The sequence below is a fragment of the Xiphophorus couchianus genome, chromosome 14 (genome assembly GCF_001444195.1).
Source record: "Xiphophorus couchianus chromosome 14, X_couchianus-1.0, whole genome shotgun sequence".
NCBI lineage: Eukaryota > Metazoa > Chordata > Actinopteri > Cyprinodontiformes > Poeciliidae > Xiphophorus > Xiphophorus couchianus.
In genome coordinates this window covers 23,720,840-23,744,666 of record NC_040241.1, presented here as the reverse complement: position 1 = coordinate 23,744,666, position 23,827 = coordinate 23,720,840, and the positions used below count along the sequence as shown (strand labels likewise).

General features: G+C 36.6%; 2 protein-coding genes and 1 long non-coding RNA gene across 3 annotated transcripts; 1 reads left to right on the top strand and 2 right to left on the bottom strand.

Moving 5' to 3' along the window:
* The first annotated feature begins 224 nt into the window (after positions 1-224).
* Positions 225-4,937, top strand: LOC114157827 (uncharacterized). The gene is made up of 3 exons (XR_003598283.1): positions 225-334; positions 2,580-2,622; positions 3,521-4,937. It is a non-coding gene; the product is annotated as an uncharacterized LOC114157827 (long non-coding RNA).
* A 1,127-nt stretch (positions 4,938-6,064) lies between these two features.
* LOC114156799 (L-amino-acid oxidase-like) lies at positions 6,065-13,096 on the bottom strand. The gene is made up of 8 exons (XM_028037297.1): positions 12,697-13,096; positions 12,398-12,438; positions 11,545-11,759; positions 10,734-10,846; positions 10,302-10,503; positions 10,137-10,205; positions 8,694-8,830; positions 6,065-7,935 (listed from the first exon to the last, which is right to left on the bottom strand). The coding sequence occupies exons 2-8, from the start codon at positions 12,426-12,428 to the stop codon at positions 7,146-7,148; spliced, it is 1,557 nt and encodes a 518-aa protein (XP_027893098.1). The 5' UTR covers positions 12,429-12,438; positions 12,697-13,096; the 3' UTR covers positions 6,065-7,145.
* A 1,815-nt stretch (positions 13,097-14,911) lies between these two features.
* LOC114156839 (L-amino-acid oxidase-like) lies at positions 14,912-22,293 on the bottom strand. Its single transcript, XM_028037365.1, has 8 exons — positions 21,426-22,293; positions 20,854-20,917; positions 20,209-20,432; positions 19,017-19,129; positions 18,555-18,756; positions 17,322-17,390; positions 16,929-17,065; positions 14,912-16,056 (listed from the first exon to the last, which is right to left on the bottom strand). The coding sequence occupies exons 2-8, from the start codon at positions 20,882-20,884 to the stop codon at positions 15,255-15,257; spliced, it is 1,578 nt and encodes a 525-aa protein (XP_027893166.1). The 5' UTR covers positions 20,885-20,917; positions 21,426-22,293; the 3' UTR covers positions 14,912-15,254.
* Between the last annotated feature and the right edge of the window lie 1,534 nt (positions 22,294-23,827).

Below are 23,827 nucleotides of genomic sequence, written 5' to 3'. Positions count from 1 at the left end.
GGAAGACAAACAAAAAAAACTCAAGTAAACACATATCAAAGTATACAAAATAAATTAAATAATCATAATACTGAAAAAAGAAATTTGTGACATAAAAAACAATAATTGAATTAATAGAAAACACCAAATTAATCAATCGCTTTGCTGACGTCATTACGTAATCACGTGACTCCCTCCCGGTGCGCCGTAATCCAGGAAATAGTTTTGTTTGAAAATCTGAACCGGGAAAATGTTTGACACTGAAAATTACAGGCTATGGAAATAAGGACTGAGGCCGGAACACGGTGCGTGTTCACCCACGAAGAACCGCGCCGGTTTGAGCTGAAACCAAACAGTAAGTTAAGTCCAGTGTGTATTTATATCGGTGTGTGTGTGTGTGTGTGTGTGTGTGTGTGTGTGTGTGTGTGTGTGTGTGTGTGTGTGTGTGTGTGTGTGTGTGTAGGTGTGTAGGTGTGTGTGTGCGTGTGCGTGTGTGTGTGTGGTTATATGTTGACACGGACTTTACTTATTACTGCCCGGCTCCTTCATCACAACTTATGTTTTCTTCACGTGAAAGAGTTTGTTTAATTTGGCAAAACCGCAAATATATATATATATATATATATATATATATATATATATATATATATATATATATTATTTCTTTTACATTTGTAAGGACTCGGTTTATTGTGGTTGCCATAGTAATCTCTGTCTGTTGGCCCAGTGGTTGTAACAAAAGCATTAAGTAGATGAAGGCATAGACCTGGTTAAAGTTGTTTGGCTCAAAAAAGGCGTAGTGAGAAATTAAAATATAGAATGTGACAACATGAACATGTGACAATACAGCATCTGTACAGATTATTAATAATGTTCTACTCCTGAGATGAATTTTGGTTCTCTGGCAGAATTTATAATTTTTGGTATTTTAATGTTCTTTTATTTATTTATTTTTGCTTGGATCTTAAATAGCTAATGTTAGTTTTTAATGTACTTTTTTATTCTTGGCTGTATGAAAAGTGCATCATAGATGAAAATAAAATCGATAAAATATATATTTAATATCTGCTTAGTGATTTTTACGTCCAATATGACAATATATTATGTTTGCTTAACATCTTTATTAGTCTTGTTGAAATATGATGGCACACAATCTTACATTTTATTACATCTTTAAGTGTGAACAATTAATTTTGGATACACTTAGAAGTCTTAATAATCTAAACAGAATAAGATATAAACAAAGAAAAAAACATGTTTTTACATTCTTATCCATGTGATCATATTTTAATTAGTTTGTTACTGAAATGTTTTTTATTTCTGTCAAATTTATTATTTTCACTGCTCTAAAGACAATGTTTAGGTTTTGCTTACATAAGTAAATAAATTTAAATTAACAAACTAAATATTGAATTTGTGCGAGTTATTACATATTTTCATCATTATTTGTTTTGCAGAACTAAATTCTGCATCCAGCTGACACGCCTGTTTTTTATTCCTGGTTCTTACTGATTGGTTAGAACAGATCTACTCTGCTATTTATCATCTCTGTGGTTATATTCAAAGTTCACTAAATGAAAATTCTCTGCCAATAAAGTTGCTTTACATGTTTCCACAACAAACACTATGACTCATTTTGAAAGTCCACAAGGTTTGACACAATTCAAATCTTCTGTTAACAGAGACAGCAGGTTTTTCTAATGAACAGCGAATCTGCACTTATAGCAGCATTTGAGACAGAACTGAGAAGTGAAGGCGCTTCACACACACAGCGGCAGAATCAACAACAACACACACACACTGCATGCTGCTTTATCTTATTGTACATTTTTTATCAAAGTGATAATAATAATAAAGTCTAATATGTCAACAAATGGATCTGAATAATGACAAAATAATCTAAAACAGAACAGAAAAGAGTTTAGGTCACCAGCTCTTAAATCACATTAATGTAAAATTATAGCAAATAATTTGAATTAAGGATGGTTACAGGTTTAAATTGAAAAAAATCACAACAATAAATATAGGGAATAAACTTTCTATTATCTTGGTGTATTTCCAGCTATAGTTGTGTATAATTTTGGCTGTTGAAGTGATTAACTGTTCTCTCTGTAAGGAAGGCATTTAGTAGGATTTCTTTGTAATCTGTTCCTGTTTGTATTGCAAATTTCAACACTTAAGACCTGGCTAATTTCTATCAAAAATGATTAAATTGTACTGACAAATAACTTCAGAAATAAATCAAGATCTCTTGACAAACACATGCAAATAGATAAATGTATTTTAGAAACTGCCTCCAGCCTCTGTTTATGACTAATTTGAATTGTGTTGGACATTAACAATGAACAGCCTCATTATAAAAAAATATTTCAGTAATTCACAGTTTAAGCAGCAGAAAATTTGTTTTATTGCACTTTAATACACAACTAAAAGCTCAGATAATATAAGTTGAAAAGATTTTCAGTTTCTTTTAAAATGCAACCTGCAATGAGGTGAAACGAAGTTTGTCGTTTATATTCTGATTAATGTCTTTTTGCTTTGACAGCAGGATTTGTTTTCATGCAAAAACATTTCTATCTTTGTTTTTTATTCCCTGTCAGTGCTGGTGGGAAGCAGTTCATCTGCAGCTCCACAAGACACAAGGTGGGTCATTTATGTTGTTCCCTGTTATACTTCATTCACTTTTAAAAATGACTGTACAATTCTGACTGCAGGTCAGACAATGTGGGTTTGTTTTGGTGACCTCAGCTGCCATTTTACTGCTGTTCTCCACACATGTGGTTCCACAGTGTGACTGCATATTGTTGTCCACTGTTTATAACATTTATCTATTTTCTGAGGGTTGAAATAACCTTTATCTCCAGTGCAGACATTTTGTGTAATTAAAATAATTGGACAAGTCTCATTTTGTTCAATTTGTTAAAATGTAATGGTGTTTCTTTAGTCTGCAGCCTTGTAAAGTATTTTATAGATCTTATCACTTGTTTTTCACAGAAAAAATACATCAAATAATAATTTACTAAAAATTTAAGGAGAGATAGAAATAAATCAGGAAGCGGAGTCTAAGCCGTCTTTGTCTAGTTCACTTCTTTAGAAATAAGGTGCAGCTTCGTCACATCCTCACTTATTTTCTTTTCATGTAGATATTTTATATAATATAATACACAAGGGGTAGCAATTTTAGAAAATATCCTTATATTTAAATATTAACACAACATGTCAAATATTTCTATCCTTCTCAACAATTAGTAGAAAGTGTTTTTTATGACAACATTCCTCACAGTTGCTAAAATATTTTTTTGCATGTTTCTACTTTTGTCCATTCATATTTTGTGATGAGCTACAAATCTTTATGGTCGGAAGGCCTCACTGCCATCACCCTAATCTTATCTGCCTCCATAAATTCTCTCTTACTAATGTTCAAAGTAAAACCTGGTAAAATCAAACGATGACTCTAAATCTCAGTGGATTCATGACTTTTTGACTTTAATTGTAGTTATATTCTGCCATCTCATACTTTTCCTATGTTTTCTGTTTTAAGCTCAAAGACTTGAAAACCAAAATGTCCAACAACGCGTCGAGCGGATACTTCAATCTAATGTACAGCTGTGATTCTTATAAAACTGCAGAGTTATTCTCCACAGTCTTCATGATCGTCCGGTTTCTGTGTGTCGTTCCGGTCTCCATCGTCGTCCTCTGCTTGGGTTTCCGACGGCGCTCCACTAAAACCAGCCACTCTGATCTGTTCACCTACAACTCTGCCGCCTTGCAACTGATCTTTGGACTTGCAGTTGTTTTGTACCTCTGTGGCCAATACGCTCACATCTATAGTGTTGTTATTTTGGGCTTTTATGCAGCCAGCATTGCTTTTCCTGGAGAAATAGTTTTTCACATCTTGACATGCGTGGATCGCTATCTGGCCGTTGTTCATCCCATCACCTACAGGGGGCTGACTCAGTCCGATGGGATCCGGATCAGGAACATCAGCATCGTCTGTGGTTGGCTGATCTCTTTCGGATGGCTTGGGATAGTTGCTGTTTTTTTCCCTGAGATGCCTTATGTTGCATATTTCTGCTTCTTTGCTACCTCAATAATAAGCATTTCTTTCTGCAGCGTCTCTGTTCTTTATGTTCTGATTCATCCAGGACCGGGTCAAACTGGCAGGAAAAAAGAGAAGGCAGATAAAGCAAAGAGGAAAGCTTTCCAGACCATCATGGCCATCCTTGCAGCGCTCCTCGTGTATTTTGTGGCCTGCATTGTTGTTCTTGCTGTGAAAAACCTAAATCTGCTCATTGATGAGAATGCATGTCTGATTCTAACGTCTGCACAGTGGTGTGGTATTCCATGCAACGTAGCTTTACCTCTGTTGTTTCTACGCAAAGCAAAGAAGCTTTAGTCCCAACCTGCTAATTAGTAACTAACTAACTAACTTAGCAAAGCATTTGCTGAATGGATCCTTTGGAAACACAAATCCTGTGGAAAAAAAACAAAAACACGTGTAACTCAAACTTTTTCTCTGTGACTTTTTTTCTAAGGTTTCATGAAATTGATACAAATTGTGTTTAAGAATCCAAGTAATCCACACAGACACCAAATCCAGAAATAATTTAACCACAAATTAGAACAATTTATAAAGTGAAATAACTCAGGGAAATGGAAACAGGAAACGATTTCCGCTTTTTGTGTCGAGAACACAGATGGCATTGGTTGCAGACATGTTTCTAAATGTCTGAATGTTTCATTTAACTAATAATTTGGAAATGTAATTTAATTTCAGCATAAGTTGGGTGTGCAGCCTTCTGGTTGTGACTTTACGTTCAGACTTGGGTTATGCAGCAGCAGAATGATCTGGATTCCTCCACCACGTCCATTTCTGAATGACTTTAAAGTAAAAAAAAATCTAAACTTTTACTTGTGTCCAAGTGAAATGTTGGGCCATGACCTAAATTAATCCATTCATACCAAATACTGTTTGCTTGCATTTAAATGATCAGTACTTATTACTGCAAAGCTAACAGCTCATTTAGCTCAACTCTGCTGTTAATACAGGGGGAAGAGACCAAGTAGATACTTAATTTTTTATTTTTTGCACCAAATATAACTTTGACTGAACAGTTTTGTCTTTAAACCAGGATGCAGGTTGCTTGCAGTTCTTAATGACTTTTAATCTTTCTAAATCTGTATTTCTGCTCATAATTTGGGTCAGCTTGTCTTGTTTTAGTTTTTCTGATGATAAATAAATAATAATGGATTAATATTAGAAACATTTTTACATATTATTTCTCAGTGTTCTGATCCTCTGGACTTTGTGTTTTATAGATAAAAACATATATAATTAAAACAAAACACAGTTTAAGAATCATTTTAATGTTTAACCCTTTGACCTTCCCTGCTTTCTCTTGGACAGTTGTTGCTGTTTGCATTTGTTCTACAGAACATTTTAATTCAGGAAAATATGAAATACATTTAATGTCTTATACTTTTCAGATTTAGAAATCTCTGTGGTCATTTTTTTTGGTATTATTTATTTTTAATATTTAGATGATGCCTCACTTGCCTCTTAGCACAAAGTAACAATATTTCACAATATGAAACTTAAGGAAACACAATAACTATTGAACACTAAAACCAAAGAAAGCAGCTGGGATTCACTGAAGTTATTTCTTTAATTTTCTTTCTGCCCTGATGGTGGAGCAAAGGTTTCAGATCGACACACAGAGATCGTATGAATTAAAATGTATTTTACAATTTAAAACACAAACTTAAATACGGTGCTTTATTTGCAAATTCAACGCGTATAAAGAAAATAAAAAATGTCAAGTTTTATACATTTTTATACTTATTGAATCATATTCAATCCAAACGTTTTGGCCAATGCCACAAGTAAATCCAGCAGGTATGTGTAACGCTCTGAAATACAAAGTTTTAAGTCGTAATGTTTAAGAATAAACATCATGTATGAATTTAATTTACAGTAACTTAACATCAGAAAGAAAGAACAATATCACCTCTAGACCAAATACACATGAACTTCAGCTACAAATTAACATGACTAGACAGCATATGGACAAGATAATGGCAGCGTTTTCCCCGTTTAAAATATATAAAATACATTTCCCATTATCAGTTATGTTTAATAAATACAGACTGGTTAACATGACCAGCTAGTAGTCACTAAAAAGAACAAAAACAAACTTGCAGAAGAGTATTTATGATATCTACTGGCTGATCTTGTAATCCTGTTTAAAAGTCTATAATATATAGTTTAAAATATTTCAGGCATTCCATGTAAAACAAATATTTAACAATATTTCCTCATATTAACATGCACAAACCTTTGAGTTTTACTTCAGTTTTGGATGTAATTGTGAACAAAAGTATTTTTGTTGTGTAACATTACATTCATCAGAGTCAAATAAAACTTTTTCACTGCAGCCTGAAAAACTATAAAATCCAGATACATGTAAGAGTCGGATCACAGTCACGTTTCCCTTTGCATACAGTCTGATTTATGGATTGTAACTGAGGCTGCACAATATGAGACAACAGGGATATTAGAGACAAATAGTGAAACTTATTGGTTTTAATTAGCCAATATTTTCCTCAAACTCTTACAACAGATTTAAGAAAATGTCTCCAACATTTTGTGTTTTGTTTATGAAGATATCTGGACTGAACTTCTGTTACTAGAAGACATTTTGACCAACTTTATATCTATACAACTGGCTTTATGTGATCATATATTTATGCAGATGAATCGGATCTGATTCTGTTAAATTAATCTAAAATATTTGTTGTGAACTGGGACTTTAAAATGAACTGAACCAAAGTCAAACTGTATAAAGGGAATAAAATGAGGTGGATGACTATCAAACTGGCCAAATATATCGTATGAAATTGTGATTTCTTCAAATTAAACAAAATTGGTGTCAAATGTTTGTGCAGCAAAAAAAGAAAAAAAAGAAGTTTATCATTTTAAAGATTAAAAAATGTTTCCAGAGGTCATCCAAGCTCAACCAGTCCCCCACATTTACAAAGTTAAACACATTTTGTGTAAATCAACTGTGTTGCAAACGTATTACCTGCACACATTTGACATCATTTTGTTAAATGTGAAGGAGGTGAGAGGTTGACCCAGCATCACTTTGTCTCTCAGACTTGGTGTCTCACAGCTCAGTTTTGCAGGAATCTTTGTGCACAGCGTTATTAATATTCTGAGCTGCCCTGATCGCAGATTTCATGGACGTTTCAATCCAAGCGTGAGGAAAAGCCATGTGTTCTCCTGCAAAGTGAATGTGTCCTTCATGCCTGAAGAGCTCTGCAGAATACTCGATGTGTTGGTACGGAGTGAACAGAGCGAACGCACCCAGGCTGTACGGATCCAGCTCCCACTTCTTCACGATCACACCGGTGCAGAGATTGCGGATGTTCTTGCCATGGATGTGCATCAGGTCCCTGAGGGCCAGCTCCTTCAGCTCCTCGTCACTGGCTCCCTGGAAGAGGTGCGAGTCGTCGCCCCAGGTGTAGGAGGCCAGGAGGACGCCGATTCTGTCGTTTCCTGGAAAACTGTGGCTGGGGTAGTAGGTGTAGCGAATGGGTCTGTCTGTGATGCTCTTCCCTCCTATGATGCCGTCCTTTGTCCAGAACTTCTCCTTAAAAGTGAGGATGATTTTGGTAGAGCTTTCATAGTGAACGGCGCGCATTGCCTCCATCTTTCTGGTGGAGAGAGGCGGATCGAACTCTATGAAGAGGGCAGCTTTGGCCGTCGTGGTTACCAGCACAGCGTCGGCCTGGAGACTTTCTAAAGACGGATCGTTTTCCCTCTGGTACCACACAGTCACACCCTTATGTGACCGCTGGATCCGCCTCACCCGGGAGTCCAGAAGGATGGGAGCGTCCAGGACAGTCAGGAAGGCTTTAGCCAGAAGATCCGTCCCTCCAGTTATTTCATCGTACCTTCACACAAAATGGATCAGAATGAGTTCATCTTTCTTTATAATGATTCTGGGACATTTGTTGCTTGGATATATTGATGTAGGCAAGAAAACAACAAAAGCCTATTAGAGAAGGATAAACAAAACGTAAAAGCTGATCATAAAATTATGAGGAAAAAAGTACAATTTCAACAAAAAGACTTATAAGAATAATCTAATAACTTTAGAAAATTGTTCTGGGTCATTTTTCTCCCTGCATTACTGTTTTGTCCCTTTGAATCATCATTTCATAACAACAGACATAATATATAATTTCACATAAATCAAAGTTACGGTGGAAAAAAGGCAGGGATGAAACAGCAGGAATACAGAATATGACATAAATATGAAACATTAACTTGGCAGGTATCAAATTACACAATTTTATAACTGAAAATATGAAATCATCAAAATGGGTGAAGGAAAATTAATGACAAAAACACAACATGCAAGAAAAAGCAATGAAAAATTGACACTAATGAATCAGAAAACTGAATAAGGCAAACACAAAACTCATGCAAAAATAGTTTCTATAATGCTTTTTTTTCTTTTTTTATTTAATATCTAAGTTTTTTTATTCAGTTTATTTTCACTTGAATAGTTTGGCATCAATCTCACAGATAAATCCATCTAATTCTGGCCATGGTGACTGGAGACACAAAGCTTCTCCCAGTTGGCTGTACTGGTTTACAAAAACTAAAATGTAAATTAGAAAAAGCATCAGAAATGGCCTGTTCTCACGTTGTGGCGTCGCTGACGTCGTTCTCGATGTAGATCATCTCAGTCAGAGCCAGATGCATGAGGCTGTTCTCATTTAGCAAATCCCCGATCATCCTCACTGCCTCTGCGCTCAGACCGCCTTCAGTTAGCAAATATTCCTGCAACAAAACAAAAACAAACTGGTTTAACTGCTGGGTTTCAGCTGGTTAGTTTTACTTCCTGCAAGTTATTGATTTCATCACTTTTTACAATAACTATTATTTGACTGCTTGTCCACTTAATAATCTATGTTTTATTTATGAGTTTTGTGGTACGTCCTGTTTGATCAGCTCTAAGTTTAAGTTCAAACTAAAATGTTAAAATTCCCAAATGATAGTTGGTGAAATATGCCTTTCAAAAAGTCCAGATTCTGTTATTTTTTTGCGATTTCATAGGTTTTTGTAATCAGATCAGCCATCAAACTGGACATTAAACTCGTTAAAAATAAAAATGTTCAATGCAGAATATGCTTAAGTTGACAAATACTCTAGTATAAATAGTGAAAATGTTTGTTTGGTCCAGATCCTAACATTTGCTGTAAATCCATCAAACCAGTCAGAATATTGCAATTTGCTCAATGCAACAGTTAAAACAGGAATCTGGTAACAGTAAAAAAAATTAAAAAGCTTTAATGTCTTATCAGAAACTCTGAAGGCGTGAAATGAAAATAAAATCAGACAAGTTAACGACTTGAATGTGGAAATGGACACTGACTTGGAAAAACGGAGGGCTGAGGACCTCTAGTGTTTACTACAAGAATTACAATGACATTCCTCCATTTTAAATCCATTCCTCTATTTTCCTGTTTGAAGCTCTATATTACATGCATTATATATTAAAATGAAAAGTACAATCTAAGTTTTTTCATTTCCAGAGGTTAACATTAAGCGTAACCATGTGAATAAAACAAAATGTTAATTTTGTGTAATTTTTACTATAAAATCAAAAGTTGCTACTTATGGTTATCAACTGTTTCACTTTTATGCAGGGTTATGAAGTTAGAAGTAAATTTACTAATAAATGAGTTCATAAAGCAGCCCAGATGTTTTTACTGACTTCCCTCATTATGTATGGTCAGGATTTATAAAGACATATCCTCACTTTGCTCTATTTTAATGTCAAAATCCTCATTATAACCTAAAAACCTGAATATCTAAACAACAATATTCCTCACTTTCTAACTGGAACTGGTGGAAATACTTTCCATTCTTCATCTTCAGTTTTCTGCTTTTTTGAGTTTATTTTTTGGTCTTTATATAAGAGGAAGACGTGTTGCACCACTGAGAGACCTGGTGCCTCGTTTTTAACATTTTCTAATTATTTTTTTTTATTTGCTGAGAAAACGTACCTACAGCATGTTTTTGTTGCATCATTGAGTTTCTGCACTAAGTTAGATCTCTGGTTGTGATGTCAGCAGTGGTTTACCTTAACAGAATAATGGTCGTATTTCTTGAGCATAGCTTTGCAGCCGTGAGCCTTGACCTCTTCTTTGACCTACAGAAACAAAAATAATGAAAATTAAAAACATTGTCAAGTAATGCAGGGAATAAAAGACAGAAAGGATTGCTTTTTAAGTTTTCCTTTGCGTACCTTTCGCAGAGCCATCTCCAGCAGCTTTAGCGGCGCTATGTGGCGTTCTCGTTTTGGCAGGTTGTACTTCAGAACGTCGGGGTCTTGCATCACAGAGTATGTTTTGCTCCGCAGGCCGTGAACGTAGTAGAAGGTGTTCATGTCGACCATGCGAAATTTATTCATCTTCAAACCAAATTCTTGGATTAATGATCGGACGATGCTGTTGGAAGATATGTTCATGAGTTTTTGTTTGAATTATTTTACGTTTCACATCCCATATTGGTGACCAGTAGAGACGGTGATTCAGTTTCATTTTTCAGTTTTAGTGAAGTAGCTCCGATGAAACAACTCGTCAGTTTTCTTCGCTTCTTTTGGAGTTGAGGTCTTGAAATATCATTTCTAACCTCACATATAAACTAGGTTTTTATTTGATTTGTAATCTTGACTTACTAGTGATAACTGGGGATCCTCATGGCGCCCAGATCGGCGTACCAGCCTTCGTTTTCATTCCTGTGGGTTTGCACACGACCTCCGACCCGACCACTGGCCTCCACTATGGTCACCTTTTCCAAACACATGAATGAGACAGTGACCAAGTAGAAAAGGGTGTGTTGTTATTATTTTACTAACTATTGACTCTTATAGATAATAAATAACACAGTAGATTTATTCATATAGACAACAGAAATGTGGTTTATTGCTGTCATTTGAATCAGTAAGTGATCAGTGCATTTAAAATTTTTAGTTTTGTTTGACAGAAAAATCAGCAAATATGTGAATCTACAAAAACTAAACCACAAATAGGTTTCATTGTGTTTTTATTATTCCAGTTACATATTAAAGTTAAAATAATTATTAGTTAACATATAAATGATTATTTTTAATTGTTAATCAATTCAGGCAAATTAGGGTCTTTAGAGTTTTAGTAGTGATGGTTTCTTCAAGTTTTCTGAAGAAATTTGACTTTCTTGGACGACTCCTGCTTAAATCAGTGAGATATAAATAAAACCCTGGTGATTCCTCAGAATCCAGATAAAAAACCAAAAATACCAAATTAGAAGGCAGCTGGATACTTTTGATTAATTGTAGTAACAGTAATCACACTAAGGGCCATTTAAACATCTAGCTTAAACACAATGATAAAGATAAGATCATGTTTAAGCTACGTGCTTAAACACAATGATAAACACGTGAGATATTTTTTATCTGCTGCTGCCATCCAGCAAAACTTTGAAGCGTGAGCGATGTTTGCATTTCTAACCTGATGTCCTGCTTTCTCCAGCAGCTTGGCGGCCGTCAGTCCAGCCATGCCGGCTCCGACTATGACAACATGATGAGGCGTTTGGATGGCGGGGAGGCCGTGCGTCATCGTGTTCATCAGGTCATTGTAGTCGGTGTCGTTCAGGCATTTGGCCAGGTCTTCCTTAACGCTGATCGCAGCGACGGTTCTGCACTCGCTGAGCAGCAGCAAAGGAACTGCAGACACACAAAAACAAACATTTTCAGCTTTATTTTAACATATATTACCGGGAAACTGATATCCAGGCATTTTAAAGCAATTTTACGTTGTTCATTTAAAGATTTAAGCATAAAACTCAAATTGCATTTAGTGCATTTTTTTATTTATTTCAGAAAACAACCAGATTATTCAGTCATATTTCTATAAACTATTACACTCTGATCAATCTGTAACTTTCAAACTATGTTGCTAAAAAATCAGGGACACATTCCTGTAAATATAGGTTGGATATTCAGAAATTAGTCATATTTAATAAATTAGAATATTTGCTCAGATGAGGTTCATTTGTCAGAATAAAATTACTTTCTGAAATTGGACCATCTTTAAGCAGGCATTAGTTTTGATTGGGTTTACATTTCTGTATAAAATGTTTTTATTATGATGTAACACTCAAAATTTAAATATTGTGTTTTCATCAACTGGACGCAGAAAATCATCATAATTAACAGAAATAAAGGCTTTTGCAGAGCTATGAAAGAAATGGACTTTTCAATAATACTCAGATTTATTGACTGTGTCTAAACTATTCATATACAGAAAACAACAGCTCTGCGATTTTAATTCCCAACTTTCAGGAAGGTCATGAAATACTTACATAAGACCCACAGCAGCACATGAGGCCCCATCTTAAGGTTTCTATAACAAACATTGAGAAAAATGAGGAAAATAGTCAGCAAGTGAAGCAGGAAACACACCTTTAAACTAAAAGCATAAATATAAATATGTTTAGCATTTTTTGGTCATATTTAATTACATTTTAAGAGAATAAATCCAAGAAAATGACTTCTAAGATGAGTTTGATGTTTGTTTAACACGAGGTTCAGATTATCCATCTTTGACATATATTTCTTTTCTCATTTCACTTTTATAAGAGGACAAATTAAAGAAACTTACCTGAAGAGGAGCTTATCTGCTGTAGGAGAAACGTGCGCTCCGGTGGAGACGCCGACTCTTTTCTATCGTTCCCTCACCTTCCAAACCCTCCCAGAAGAGACGCCTTCCTTTAAATAAACAGAGACACCGGTGGTTTGATTTTGGTTTCACTTTTAATCAAGTCATGCAAACAGTTGATCAACCACTTAAGTCTCATGATCATCCGGTAAAAGTTCATTAATGCAACGTTTTTTTAGCTTGTGCCAACCGCCCTGATTCTCTGTATCCTCATTTTTTAATATCTAATGTTGGCTTCAACAAAACCACAAGGCTGAAGTTAGTTACTGTATAATTTCACATTTGCTGCTGTGGTTTATTGCTCAGCTCTCTCAGTGTAGGAAGTTTCTCCAACACATAATTCAATCAGCTGACAGCAGTGAAATCTGCCTGATGATGTGTAAAACACAAACAAGGAAATGGTTCCAAAGATTAATTTTTAATCTTCTTTTATGTGGTAACCAAACATTTTCTTCTCCGTGTCACATGCATGAAGTGACCTCAGCAAGCAGGAATGTTGTCTGTAGGGAGTGAAAAACAGAAGTAAGAAAAATTCTTTCGATTTCAGAAAACCACTTGACTCTACTGATTAGTAAACTTTAATGTTTTGGGATTTCTCAAGTTTTAAATCACGATGACCATTTCCCAATCATCAAAGTCCCACTTAAAACACCAAAAAACAAGTAATTAAAAACAAAAAATATGTTACACTTGTGTGAGGAATCTAATAATATTTCCAAGGAATGTCTAATAGATAAACTTCACCGCTTTAGGACCAAATGAAGAGCTTTACATTAAAGTCATAAGCTAGCCAAATCCTAAATCGTGTTTTTTTGCAGTTAAGTTGTATAAATTGGGCTGGTGTTGGTCAGAGGGCCTGGTGGCGCCGCTACTATGCAGCCTCACCTCCGTCAGTCTACCTATTGTAGCTGTGGCTACTATCCAGCAGCTCCCCACCATCAGTGTGTGAATGAGTGAATGTAGCGTGAAGCACTTTGGGGCCTTCTGATCTTGATAAAGAGCTCTACAAGTACAGACATTTACCATTTTGGATCGTTTCTGCAGAGCAATCAGTGCTTCTTCGGTAATTTAGAAAACAGTTTCCAGATTTTTAGGGAAAGAAAAGGCAGTAGAGGGGCCTGGGAGCGGCGTTAGTTCCACTTTAATATGATACATTTCCAACCAAGAACAGATGAATCATTCTTGTACTTTAAATAAACTTTCTGTATTCAGATATTAAGTCAAAGTTTTACTCTCTTCAGGACCAGGAAGTTGGAATCAGAGATTCTGGAATGATTCGGATATTTAACTTAACAGGCCAAAGGTTTTCTAACCTTGTATTTTCCTCCATTTCACTCTTGTGAGGCGTTCCACAGGGCTTCATGTTAGGCCCCTAAATCTCATTACTTTTTATTTATTCCTGGTTGGTTCCAGTCTTTGCATATGAGGCTTTCTTTGAAGATCACAGTCTAATTTCAGCTGCCCTAATTGATCAGTGTCATACCCTGCATGGCCTAAAGTTTGTAAAAATACTTGAAAATAAAACCAATGTTTCATTTTTTCCATCCATATGTATTAAATATAAAAACGTAACACCCAGTTTTTGCTTTCTTCCTGGCTCGTCCTTCCTCTCTCTGCACCAACCGGTTTTCTGAGGAACGTTCCTAAAATGAAGCAGGACGGGTTTGTCTGACAGTTTTCTTCTCTTCTGTTGAAAGCTTGACCTTCCCAGAGCTGCTGGTTGATCTTTGTTTTCTGATTTCAGTTTTATGCTGTTTTTGTTCTGTGGTTCTTCTTGTTTAATGTCTTATTTCTATTTTTTGTTTTTGAATTTTCTTCTTTGCAGTTAAGTTTGAGTTTGATGCTAAAACACAGTGGCTGACTGCATCTTTCATATTTTATAATATATTTTGAAATAATCTTTGCAGTTTATTTGCATTGCATGCATATATTTATAAAACTCTTGTGTTTTTTATTTGTTGCTCTTGATGTTGCTCTGTGGTGGACAGACTGAACACGACTTAATCAGACAATGAACAGGTGGAAAAATGAAATGTGTTTATATCTGAATTTAATTCATGAATAAATGAAATTAATCTGCCAAATTTGTAATTGTAAAGTCTTTTATGCTAACATTTGAGAAGGTAAGACATGCAGAATAAATTAATTTAATACAAAATGATTAAAAAAACATTGTTTTTATTTGCAGAGTTTTACAGAAGATGATCAGGGCCACTGAGAAAAAAAAGAAAAGAATCCTGACTATTTTCTAAGAATTTTAACTTTAATCTGTTCTGACATTTTTTCTCAGAATATTTACATTTTTCTCTCTTTAATCACAGAATTCTTTTTTTTTTCTGTGGCACTAATCATCTTCCATACACAGACAATGAATTTTACTCCAGTACACAATGTGTCCCTGTTAAATCGCCAGCAGATGCAACTAGACAAAAACCCAAATAAAACAAATTACAAAAATGTTTCTCATTTACAAATGAACAGAATTTGATTCTTCTTTGGTTTCAGAGCTCATCTCGCCCTCTGCATCTGTCTGAAAACAATATGGCCTCCGTGTTGATGTTGGCGGCGGCCCTGATGGCCGACTTCATGGCCGTCTCGATCCAGGCGTGCGAGAAGGCCGTGTGCTCTCCAGCAAAGTGAACTCTGCCTTCGCTCCTGAAGAGCTCCGCTGCGTACTCTAGGTGCTGGTAAGGCGTGAAAAGAGCGAAGGCGCCGTGGCTGAATGGATCCTGACTCCACTTCTTCACCAGAACACCGGTGCAGAGCGACCTCACCCTGTCACCGTGCAACAGGACCAGATCTCTGAGAGCCAGCTCCTTCAGCTCTTCGTCGCTGGCGCCGAGGAAGAGGAGGGAGTCGTCAGACCAGGTGTAGGAGGCCAAGAGGACGCCAATGGAGTCGTTGCCTGGGAAACCGTGGCTCGGGTAGTAGATGAATCGTGTCGGCCGGTCGGTGACGCTCTTTCCCCCTCTGATACCGTCGTTCTCCCAGAACCTTTGGCTGAAGGTCAGGAGGATTTTGGTGGAGCTGTCGTAATGGACCGACCTCAGAGCGTCCATCTTCTGGATGGACAGCGGCGGGTCGAAGTCCATGTAAAGAGCTGCTTTTGTGGTGGTGGTCACCAGGACGGCGTCGGCGTCGATGTGGCGCAGAGAGGATTCCTGGTCCGCCTGGTAGGAGACGGTGACGCCTGTGTTTGACCGGCTGATGCGCTGAACCTTGGAGTTCAGGAGAATCGGACCATGAAGCAACGTGAGAAAAGCTCTGGGCAGGAGGTCCGACCCACCAATCACCTCATAGTACCTTCAAACAACAAGGAAACACTGAGATCAGCACCAAGATTCATCCTAAAATGTTGTTTTGTGATGATAAATACAGATTCGGTTAATAAGGGAGTAAAACATCCAACTATTCATATTTTGCATTGAACTTAGTAGATTTAGAATGACTTTATTGTCAATTAATTTTGATATTGCACTAAGAAAATTGTGATTGTCTGGATTTGGCTGAATTTCAGCGTTTAAGGGAGATGGTTTCCGCAGTGAGGGGCTATAAACATTATATTTATCTCTATTCTTTATTTCTACTCATAAGAGCTTAAAACTGAATAATATCTTTAATTAGAACAAAACCTAATTAAAAACGTAGATGTAAATCAGGTCAATTAACTTTTCTTTGTCTAGGTGAAGCTACAGTAGAAAATTAATTTGAACTGAATACAAAAGACGTGGTAAAACACTTGCTTTGTGTTTTTTATTCGTTTCTGCAGGCTATACATCTCACACACAAGTTCAGGCATGTCTAGAGTTTCCAGCCATGAATCATTTTGTTTTGCTGCAGCTTCGTTCTGGCATCTTAGCCAACAGAGAGAATGTCGGCTTAAACCAGACGCACTATTCAGCATGGAAAAGAAAACCTAAAATCATATTCTATATATTATATTCTGAAACTTTTATGTGAAGCCAGGTTAAAAAAAATATCCTGTGCAACAAAAGATGGTTACTTTAAATGTAATTTGTGTTCAGAGGAATATTTTTGTTTATGACTAAAGTCAGTAAAATACAGAATCATTTTGATCTGGAAGCTTCTGAAAGTGAAACGATAAACTGTACATAATGTAAACATTTAAATATTCTGCCCTCCTGTTCTGGTGGTATTCGGCTGCCTGGTCTTACGTGACGTTGTCGCTGACGTCTGTCTGGTCGTAGATCATCTCGGTCAGGGCCGTGTACATCATGCTCTGTTCGTTAAGAAGTTCTCCAATCATCCTGATGGCCTCAAGGCTCAGATTCCCTTCTTCTTTCAAATATTCCTGTTAAAAACAAAGAAAGAAATATTAATGTCATGCCATTTTTCCTTATTTCCAAACCTACAGAGCCATACAGTAAAATGAAAACCACAGAGTCATGCAGAAGTAAATGTTCGTTAAATAAGAAAATGTTAGATTTAATCCCAAAGTAATTTTTTAGGTTCAAGCTCAAGGTTTCTGCTGTATTTGCTGCTTTCATCCTTTCTTTACCAGTTTAAAGTAATAAACCAGTTTGTGTTGAAGCGCCGCTGTGCTTTACCTTCACAGAGTAATGATCGTACTTTTTCAGTGCAGCTTTGCAGCCGTGAGTTTCCACTTCATCTCTGACCTACGAGAAGGAAAGAAAAACTTCATCAGGATTAGTGAAGTGAAAAAACTCTGAGGTTTTATGGTTGCTGTCGCTGCAACCATTAATGTTTTAGTTCTTTCTGGGTTTTTGAAAGAAATACAGATTACAGGCAGATGGAAATTTGCTCCACCACATATTAGCTGATATAGGTAGTTTAAAATAGATTACAGTAGTACATTTTTTTCTCCAGTGGATATTTACACAAATCTTTACTTCCTGAAGTTTTTAGTTTAACATTAACGTTAAACAATCAGCTCTGTTCAGGGAAAATGACCTTTTATGAATCATGAACAACATGAACTTGCTGCTTGACTCCAGCTCATTATTTGTGCTGCGTGTTATAACATGACATCATTATCTTGCTTTACATTTGCAGGAATGTAACTCCAACCCTCCTCTATCTATGTGGCCCTGCCCTGCCTGGCTGGCGGCTCCAGGTGTGTAGGGGCACCACAAAAAGGGGCAAGAACAAATAAAACTTTCACTATTTTTGTTAAAACTAGAAGGTAATTATGTGGTTTCCTACTATGGAAACATTTGCACTAATTAAACTGCATAGAAAAATATCAAATACTAGATATAAAAAATTAGCATATCTCTTCTCCCTCAAAGTATCTCGCCTAGAGCTCAAAGTGTCTGATCATCATAACTCACTAAATTCAAATCTATTACATTTTAAGGCTAAATCTTATCTACATCAATCTGTATCTGAATCCCAGATCATCCTGCTGCCACTACCATGTTTCACTGTGGTGATAATCAGATCTTTGGTGCCAAATTCAACCTTTTAGAAACCTGGCCTGAGATTTCCAGTCTGGTTTCATTAGTCGATGACACATTTAACAGGATTTCAGAAGATTTTCACCTGACCTGGATTGTTTTGTATTTTTTCAGATTTTTTCAGATCCATGTTTGTTTGTTTTCCACCAGTTTTATAGAAACATCAAGTTTTTGCAACACACTCTGATATTGACGTTTGTCTTCCCACAGTGTGTGTGAATGTGTTTGGCTCAGGGATGCATCCAAAATGTTTTATACATGTAGCTTCTGCCATAATGCTTCCTCCAATAAAGAAAAAAACCCATCAAAACTCATTCCATACTGCAGCTGCAAGTGAAAATAGTTGTGATCTTTTCCACGTACTTTTTTCAAAGCCGCCTGCAGCAGCTGGTCGGCCGAACGCCCCTTCTCGCTGTCTCGCACTTTGAACTGGAGGATATCAGGGTTTGCTTTGACTGCATACGTTCTTTTCTTCACCCCGTTGACATGGTAATATGTGTTGTTGTCGTCCATCGTGAACTTGCTCAACTTCAGGCCCAGCTGCTCCACAAACCAGAGGACGATCCTGTTGGCAAACAGAGTTAAAACCTTCAAAGACGTTAAACCTGTTTGAAAAGGACGATAGTTTTCATGTTCCAACCAGAACTCTAGTTTTGCCTCCAATTTTCTAAAGTTTCTTTGCTTCTCCTTAGAAACTCTTTGATTTACTGGACATAAGTGTATCCATGAAGCTTTTTGCAACTTCTGTGTGTGTAGCACATCTCTATTCACATTTATTGTCGGTTTTTTTGATTTAGAAAGTTTAGATTTGTGTGGGAAACTCACTGGTGAAAACTTGGGATTCTCATGGCTCCCAGTTCAGCGTACCAGCCCTCGTTCTCATTCCTGTAGGTTTCCACTCGTCCACCAACGCGGCCGCTGGCCTCCACTATGGTCACCTGGTTAAATAAATGAATGTGAGCTATAGGAGTTATCTCAATGTTACACAATCCTGTCATGTACTTGCAGTATTTTGTATAAATTTGAATGACTAATGAATAAACTAATGTAGGAAGCTATGTGGCTCTGTATAATATCAAAGAAATTAACAGTTTTAACAGCAATTTATTCATTTAATCACATTTAACTAACGATGAGTAAATTCTGATAGTTAGATTAGTTACCGTCCTAGCTTTCCATTCGACAAACCTTTTCAGAGAACGGGCAGATGATCATCCAGTAATGATCATCTTCCTGGTTTGTCCTAATAATTTCTTTGTACTATTAGGTACAAAGGAGCTAATAGAACCTTTGTACCAGTTTACAATTGTTTCCAATTGTAAAGTACATTGTTTTGTCCTAATTCAGTCATTCTAGCTGCTGTTGAAACTCTAAAATGCTTCATATGTTTCATTTATCCATTTATTCATTTGGGGTCATCACTCAGTGACATCACTCTTAACTAATTCCTGGATTTAATTTCCATCTGGTGAGTTGACTTCACGGGGCTGCACAGTGGCGCAGTTGGTAGCACTGTTGCCTTGCAGCAAGAAGGTCCTGGGTTCGATTCCCGGCCAGGGTCTTTCTGCATGGAGTTTGCATGTTCTCCCTGTGCATGCGTGGGTTCTCTCCGGGTACTCCGGCTTCCTCCCATAGTCCAAAAACATGACTGTCAGGTCAATTGGTTTCTCTAAATTCTCCCTAGGTGTGAGTGTGTGTGTGAATGGTTGTTTGTCCTGTATGTCTCTGTGTTGCCCTGCGACAGACTGGCGACCTGTCCAGGGTGTACCCCGCCTCTCGCCCGGAACGTAGCTGGAGATGGGCACCAGCAGCCCTCCCGACCCCATTAGGGTCAAGGGTGAACAGAAGATGGATGGAGTTGACTTCACAGGTTTTCCTCTGTTTACATTGTTTATTTTTCTCTGATATGCTGTGTGCTGCCTCTGCCCTAACACCTCCACACACTCCGGACAAGACAAGAAGATATAGAAGGTTTATGATTGCAAATTGCTTGATTGACACTATAATTTCTAAGTACCTCGTGTCCAGCATCTTGAAGCAGTTTAGCTGCGGTCAGTCCAGCCATGCCAGCCCCAACAATAACGACCCGATTAGAGGTATTAATGCATGGAAGGCCGTTTTTCAGCGTCTCCAGCAGAAGGTCGTAGTCTTTGTCCTCCAAGCATTCGGCCAGATGCTCCTTCATGTTAGCAGCAGTGATGTGGCTGCAGCACACAGTCAGCAGCAGCAAACTGATGGCAACTGGAAACACCAAGAGAAACTAAAACAATTAGTCAAACTGACCTGATTTCCTGGGAAGATTTTTGAAATAAACTGAAGTTCTGCAGGTTTAATGTGCAAATTTATTTCTACGCTACAAATTGAAAACTTCTCTTATTTTCTAAAAAATCAAAGCAGTTCAAGAGTTTAGCTCTTCTAAATTTGGTCACATGATTTTAGTGGCTGTTAAGTGAGAATAAAAGACTTTAATCATGTTGACCTCGAGGTCATAAAGCAGAACTAAATATTCCTCAGTGGTTTTTTCCCGCAGACAGGAAATGAAAGAACTGTGATATTGCTGATCTGCACTTTCTATATATTCATTCATCACTTTGCTTCATTCATACAAACATTGTTAGACAGTTTAAACTCCTACTTATCAATTTCAAGTGAAAATACTCACATGTTTTGGATTTCCCCTCATGCCGACCCATCTCAGATTTTATTTTCTTGTCTCCTCTTTATTGCTGAAGACGAAATGGAAATAAAATCAGAAATGTTTTTGTCTCATCTTTAATGTAACAAAATTTTATATCTGTGCACTTCTAGGATTCATCATCTGTACAATTAAATGCTACTTGTTGTGATTTATTTAGAAAATACCAAAGAATTTCACATTATTATATCTAAGAATATTATAAAATGAAATAACATGCTGTGAGAGAAGCCTGCACTGTATGTGTTTCATGCTGTAATCTTAATAAACATTCACAATATTATCTTTCATTTTATCTTTAAATCCATGCGCAGATGCATTTTAAGTTTAAATGGCAAAATTAGTAACATTGTGATTTTTTTTTGACGACAAAACATCTCAGGTAAGGTAGAACTATTTTCAAACTAAATTTATTAAATTCTCTGGATTTGCTTTCATAGGACAAAAACTTTAAAACCAAAACCCTATAAAATATCAACATTAAAAGACAATATTCTCTGAAGTAAATCAATATATTAAAACATTAGATATTTGTGTACCTTTGTGAGGGACTCCAGTCAGACTTGCTGCTGCGCTTCAGAAGTTGAACGAATGCTTTCAGTTTTAGACAGTTTTTTCCCTTTTTATTGCTAAACAAGTCAGACTGCATGAGTGAATGACTCATGTTTTTATACGACCGTCTCATCCACCATCTATTAAATCACAAAACAAATATCCTAAAACACATGAATAAATTCCAGAAAACAAAGGTCTGGATTTTTTTTTCTTTCTTTTTTTATTGTTTCCTGAATTCATGCGAAGTCGCGTTTTTACATCGTACCTGCTTATTACAGGAAATAGTTTTGCTTTTTGTTCAAGGAGCTGCAATCATTTGTCTAATCTAGTGTAAACTTTTATCTGAATCACCTGAGTTTAGATAAACAGACGGAAGTTTGAACCAGAGAGTTTAGCTGATGGCCAACACTGATTTCCAATATTCCCCCTGCAAATCATGATACATAAAAACCATGAAACCAAGTCAAGGGTCAGCAAAGTTCAGGAGGAAGTGAAAGCACAAATTAAATTTTCAGACTGGAGTTGTTTAATTATCTTAAAATCCACTTTGGATTTTAATCCACGCTGACGATGTGCTGAACTACCTGCTCCAAACGTCAAATGATTCAAAATGTCCCTCTGCAGCTGAGATTCCCCTCCACTTACAAAAACACAAACATTAACGTTAGTATGCAATATAAATAAAATAAATATTTCCTTCAAAGTTTCCCAGAAAAGTTGAATTTCATAATCGGGGATTTAATTTGTGTGGGTCAACGTGTGCTTTCTGGTTTCCATTAAAGACACTTTCAGTTTGCTGAAATGTACAGTACTGTTAGAAAGCAGAACTTGGACCTCATGGATGTTTTACACAAGAACTGTGAAACCAAAGTCAGCTGCTTTGGGAGTAATTTACTGGTTTACAACATCAGACTTCTGCCAGAGATAAAATTAGATTCATTGGCGAAGCAGCAAGTCTGAGTGTGATCTCTTCTGCCATCATCTGCTGCGGTTGAAACTTCTGAGACTTAAAAATGTTCAATAACTGGTAAAAATAAATCTATTTTATTAAGCTGGACGCACCATGCAGGACGTTTCATAAAACAAAGAACAATCCAAAGAATAATCCTCCTGATGTGACTCTGATGATGACAAAGTGTCTTCAGTCAGAGGTTATGACAGAAAAACAGATTTTATTTTTCTCCCTAGGATAAAGAAAATATTTTTGAGTTTTTAACTTCTTTGCTATTCATAAGCACAAAGTACAAACAGCTGAAACCAGATGTTTACATACGCTGAATAAAAAGATTCAAACACAGTTTTTCCTCACAATCTCTGAACTTAAATCAGACCAAACGTTTCTTATTTAACTTAGAATTACCAGAATTAATTGTTTTCTAAGAAATACAAAGAACATCAGTGGATCTAATTCTTTGGAGGACAATAATGATGGTATCATAAATGTAACCAGTGTATTGCAGTCAGCACCAGGAAATGAAACCATGAAATGTGTTTTTAGATATCAGCACCTTTTACAAGTCAGAACCACAAAGAAGATAAAAAAAGAAGATATACTGATAAAAGTTTTCAAAGCAGACTTTTTCTTTCAGCTCAGTGTCTTTTATTTCCTGCTTGCTTCAGTTTTGATCCAACAGTTTTAGACGTAAAGAGAACTGAACTGAACTGAACTTGGCATAATGAGTTGCTCCAGTCGAACAAACACAGGTTCATATTTCATACATATCAGGTTAAAAAGCAAAAGCAGAATAAATAGTTAAGGTGAGGACTTACCTTGACGATGATGAAGCTGTTAAACCTGTCAGTGTTACGATTCCTCCGCGTGTCTCTCCCACCTTTATAATCCTCTCTCTCTTTGCCTCTGCATATTTTTCTGGTGTTTCATAGAGTGAGATGTTCAGAAGCCCGGCAGCACAATCAGCTCGTCTCCATTTGTTTTTCACTTTAATCATCTTTCCTCTCATGTCTGCCTCGTGCTGCCCAACCGTTTTTGAACATCTGAGCCTCAACTGGCTTTATTTGTCTTTTTATCAGCTTTTTGTCTGTTACGGGACACCTGGCCGCCATCATCACCTCTTCTGGTTCACTCACTCACCCACTCTCTCACTCACTCACTCACCTTCTGCCACATTTAATCAGTCTGATCAACAACTACTGAGAAAACCACAGTTCTGCTACATCGTTTCCAAAACATGAATTATGAACCGCAGTCCTAAAAAAGTAGGTTTAAGTTATAAATGTGTTAAATATCCAGATGAGAAATTAGCAAACAAACGCCCACATTAACAGCCACAAAAGTTATCCAGACAGCTGAAGGTCAAACAAACACAGGTTCATATTTCATCAGTACTTTAATGCCAGAATCATTTCTGATTTAAAAAACATCCAG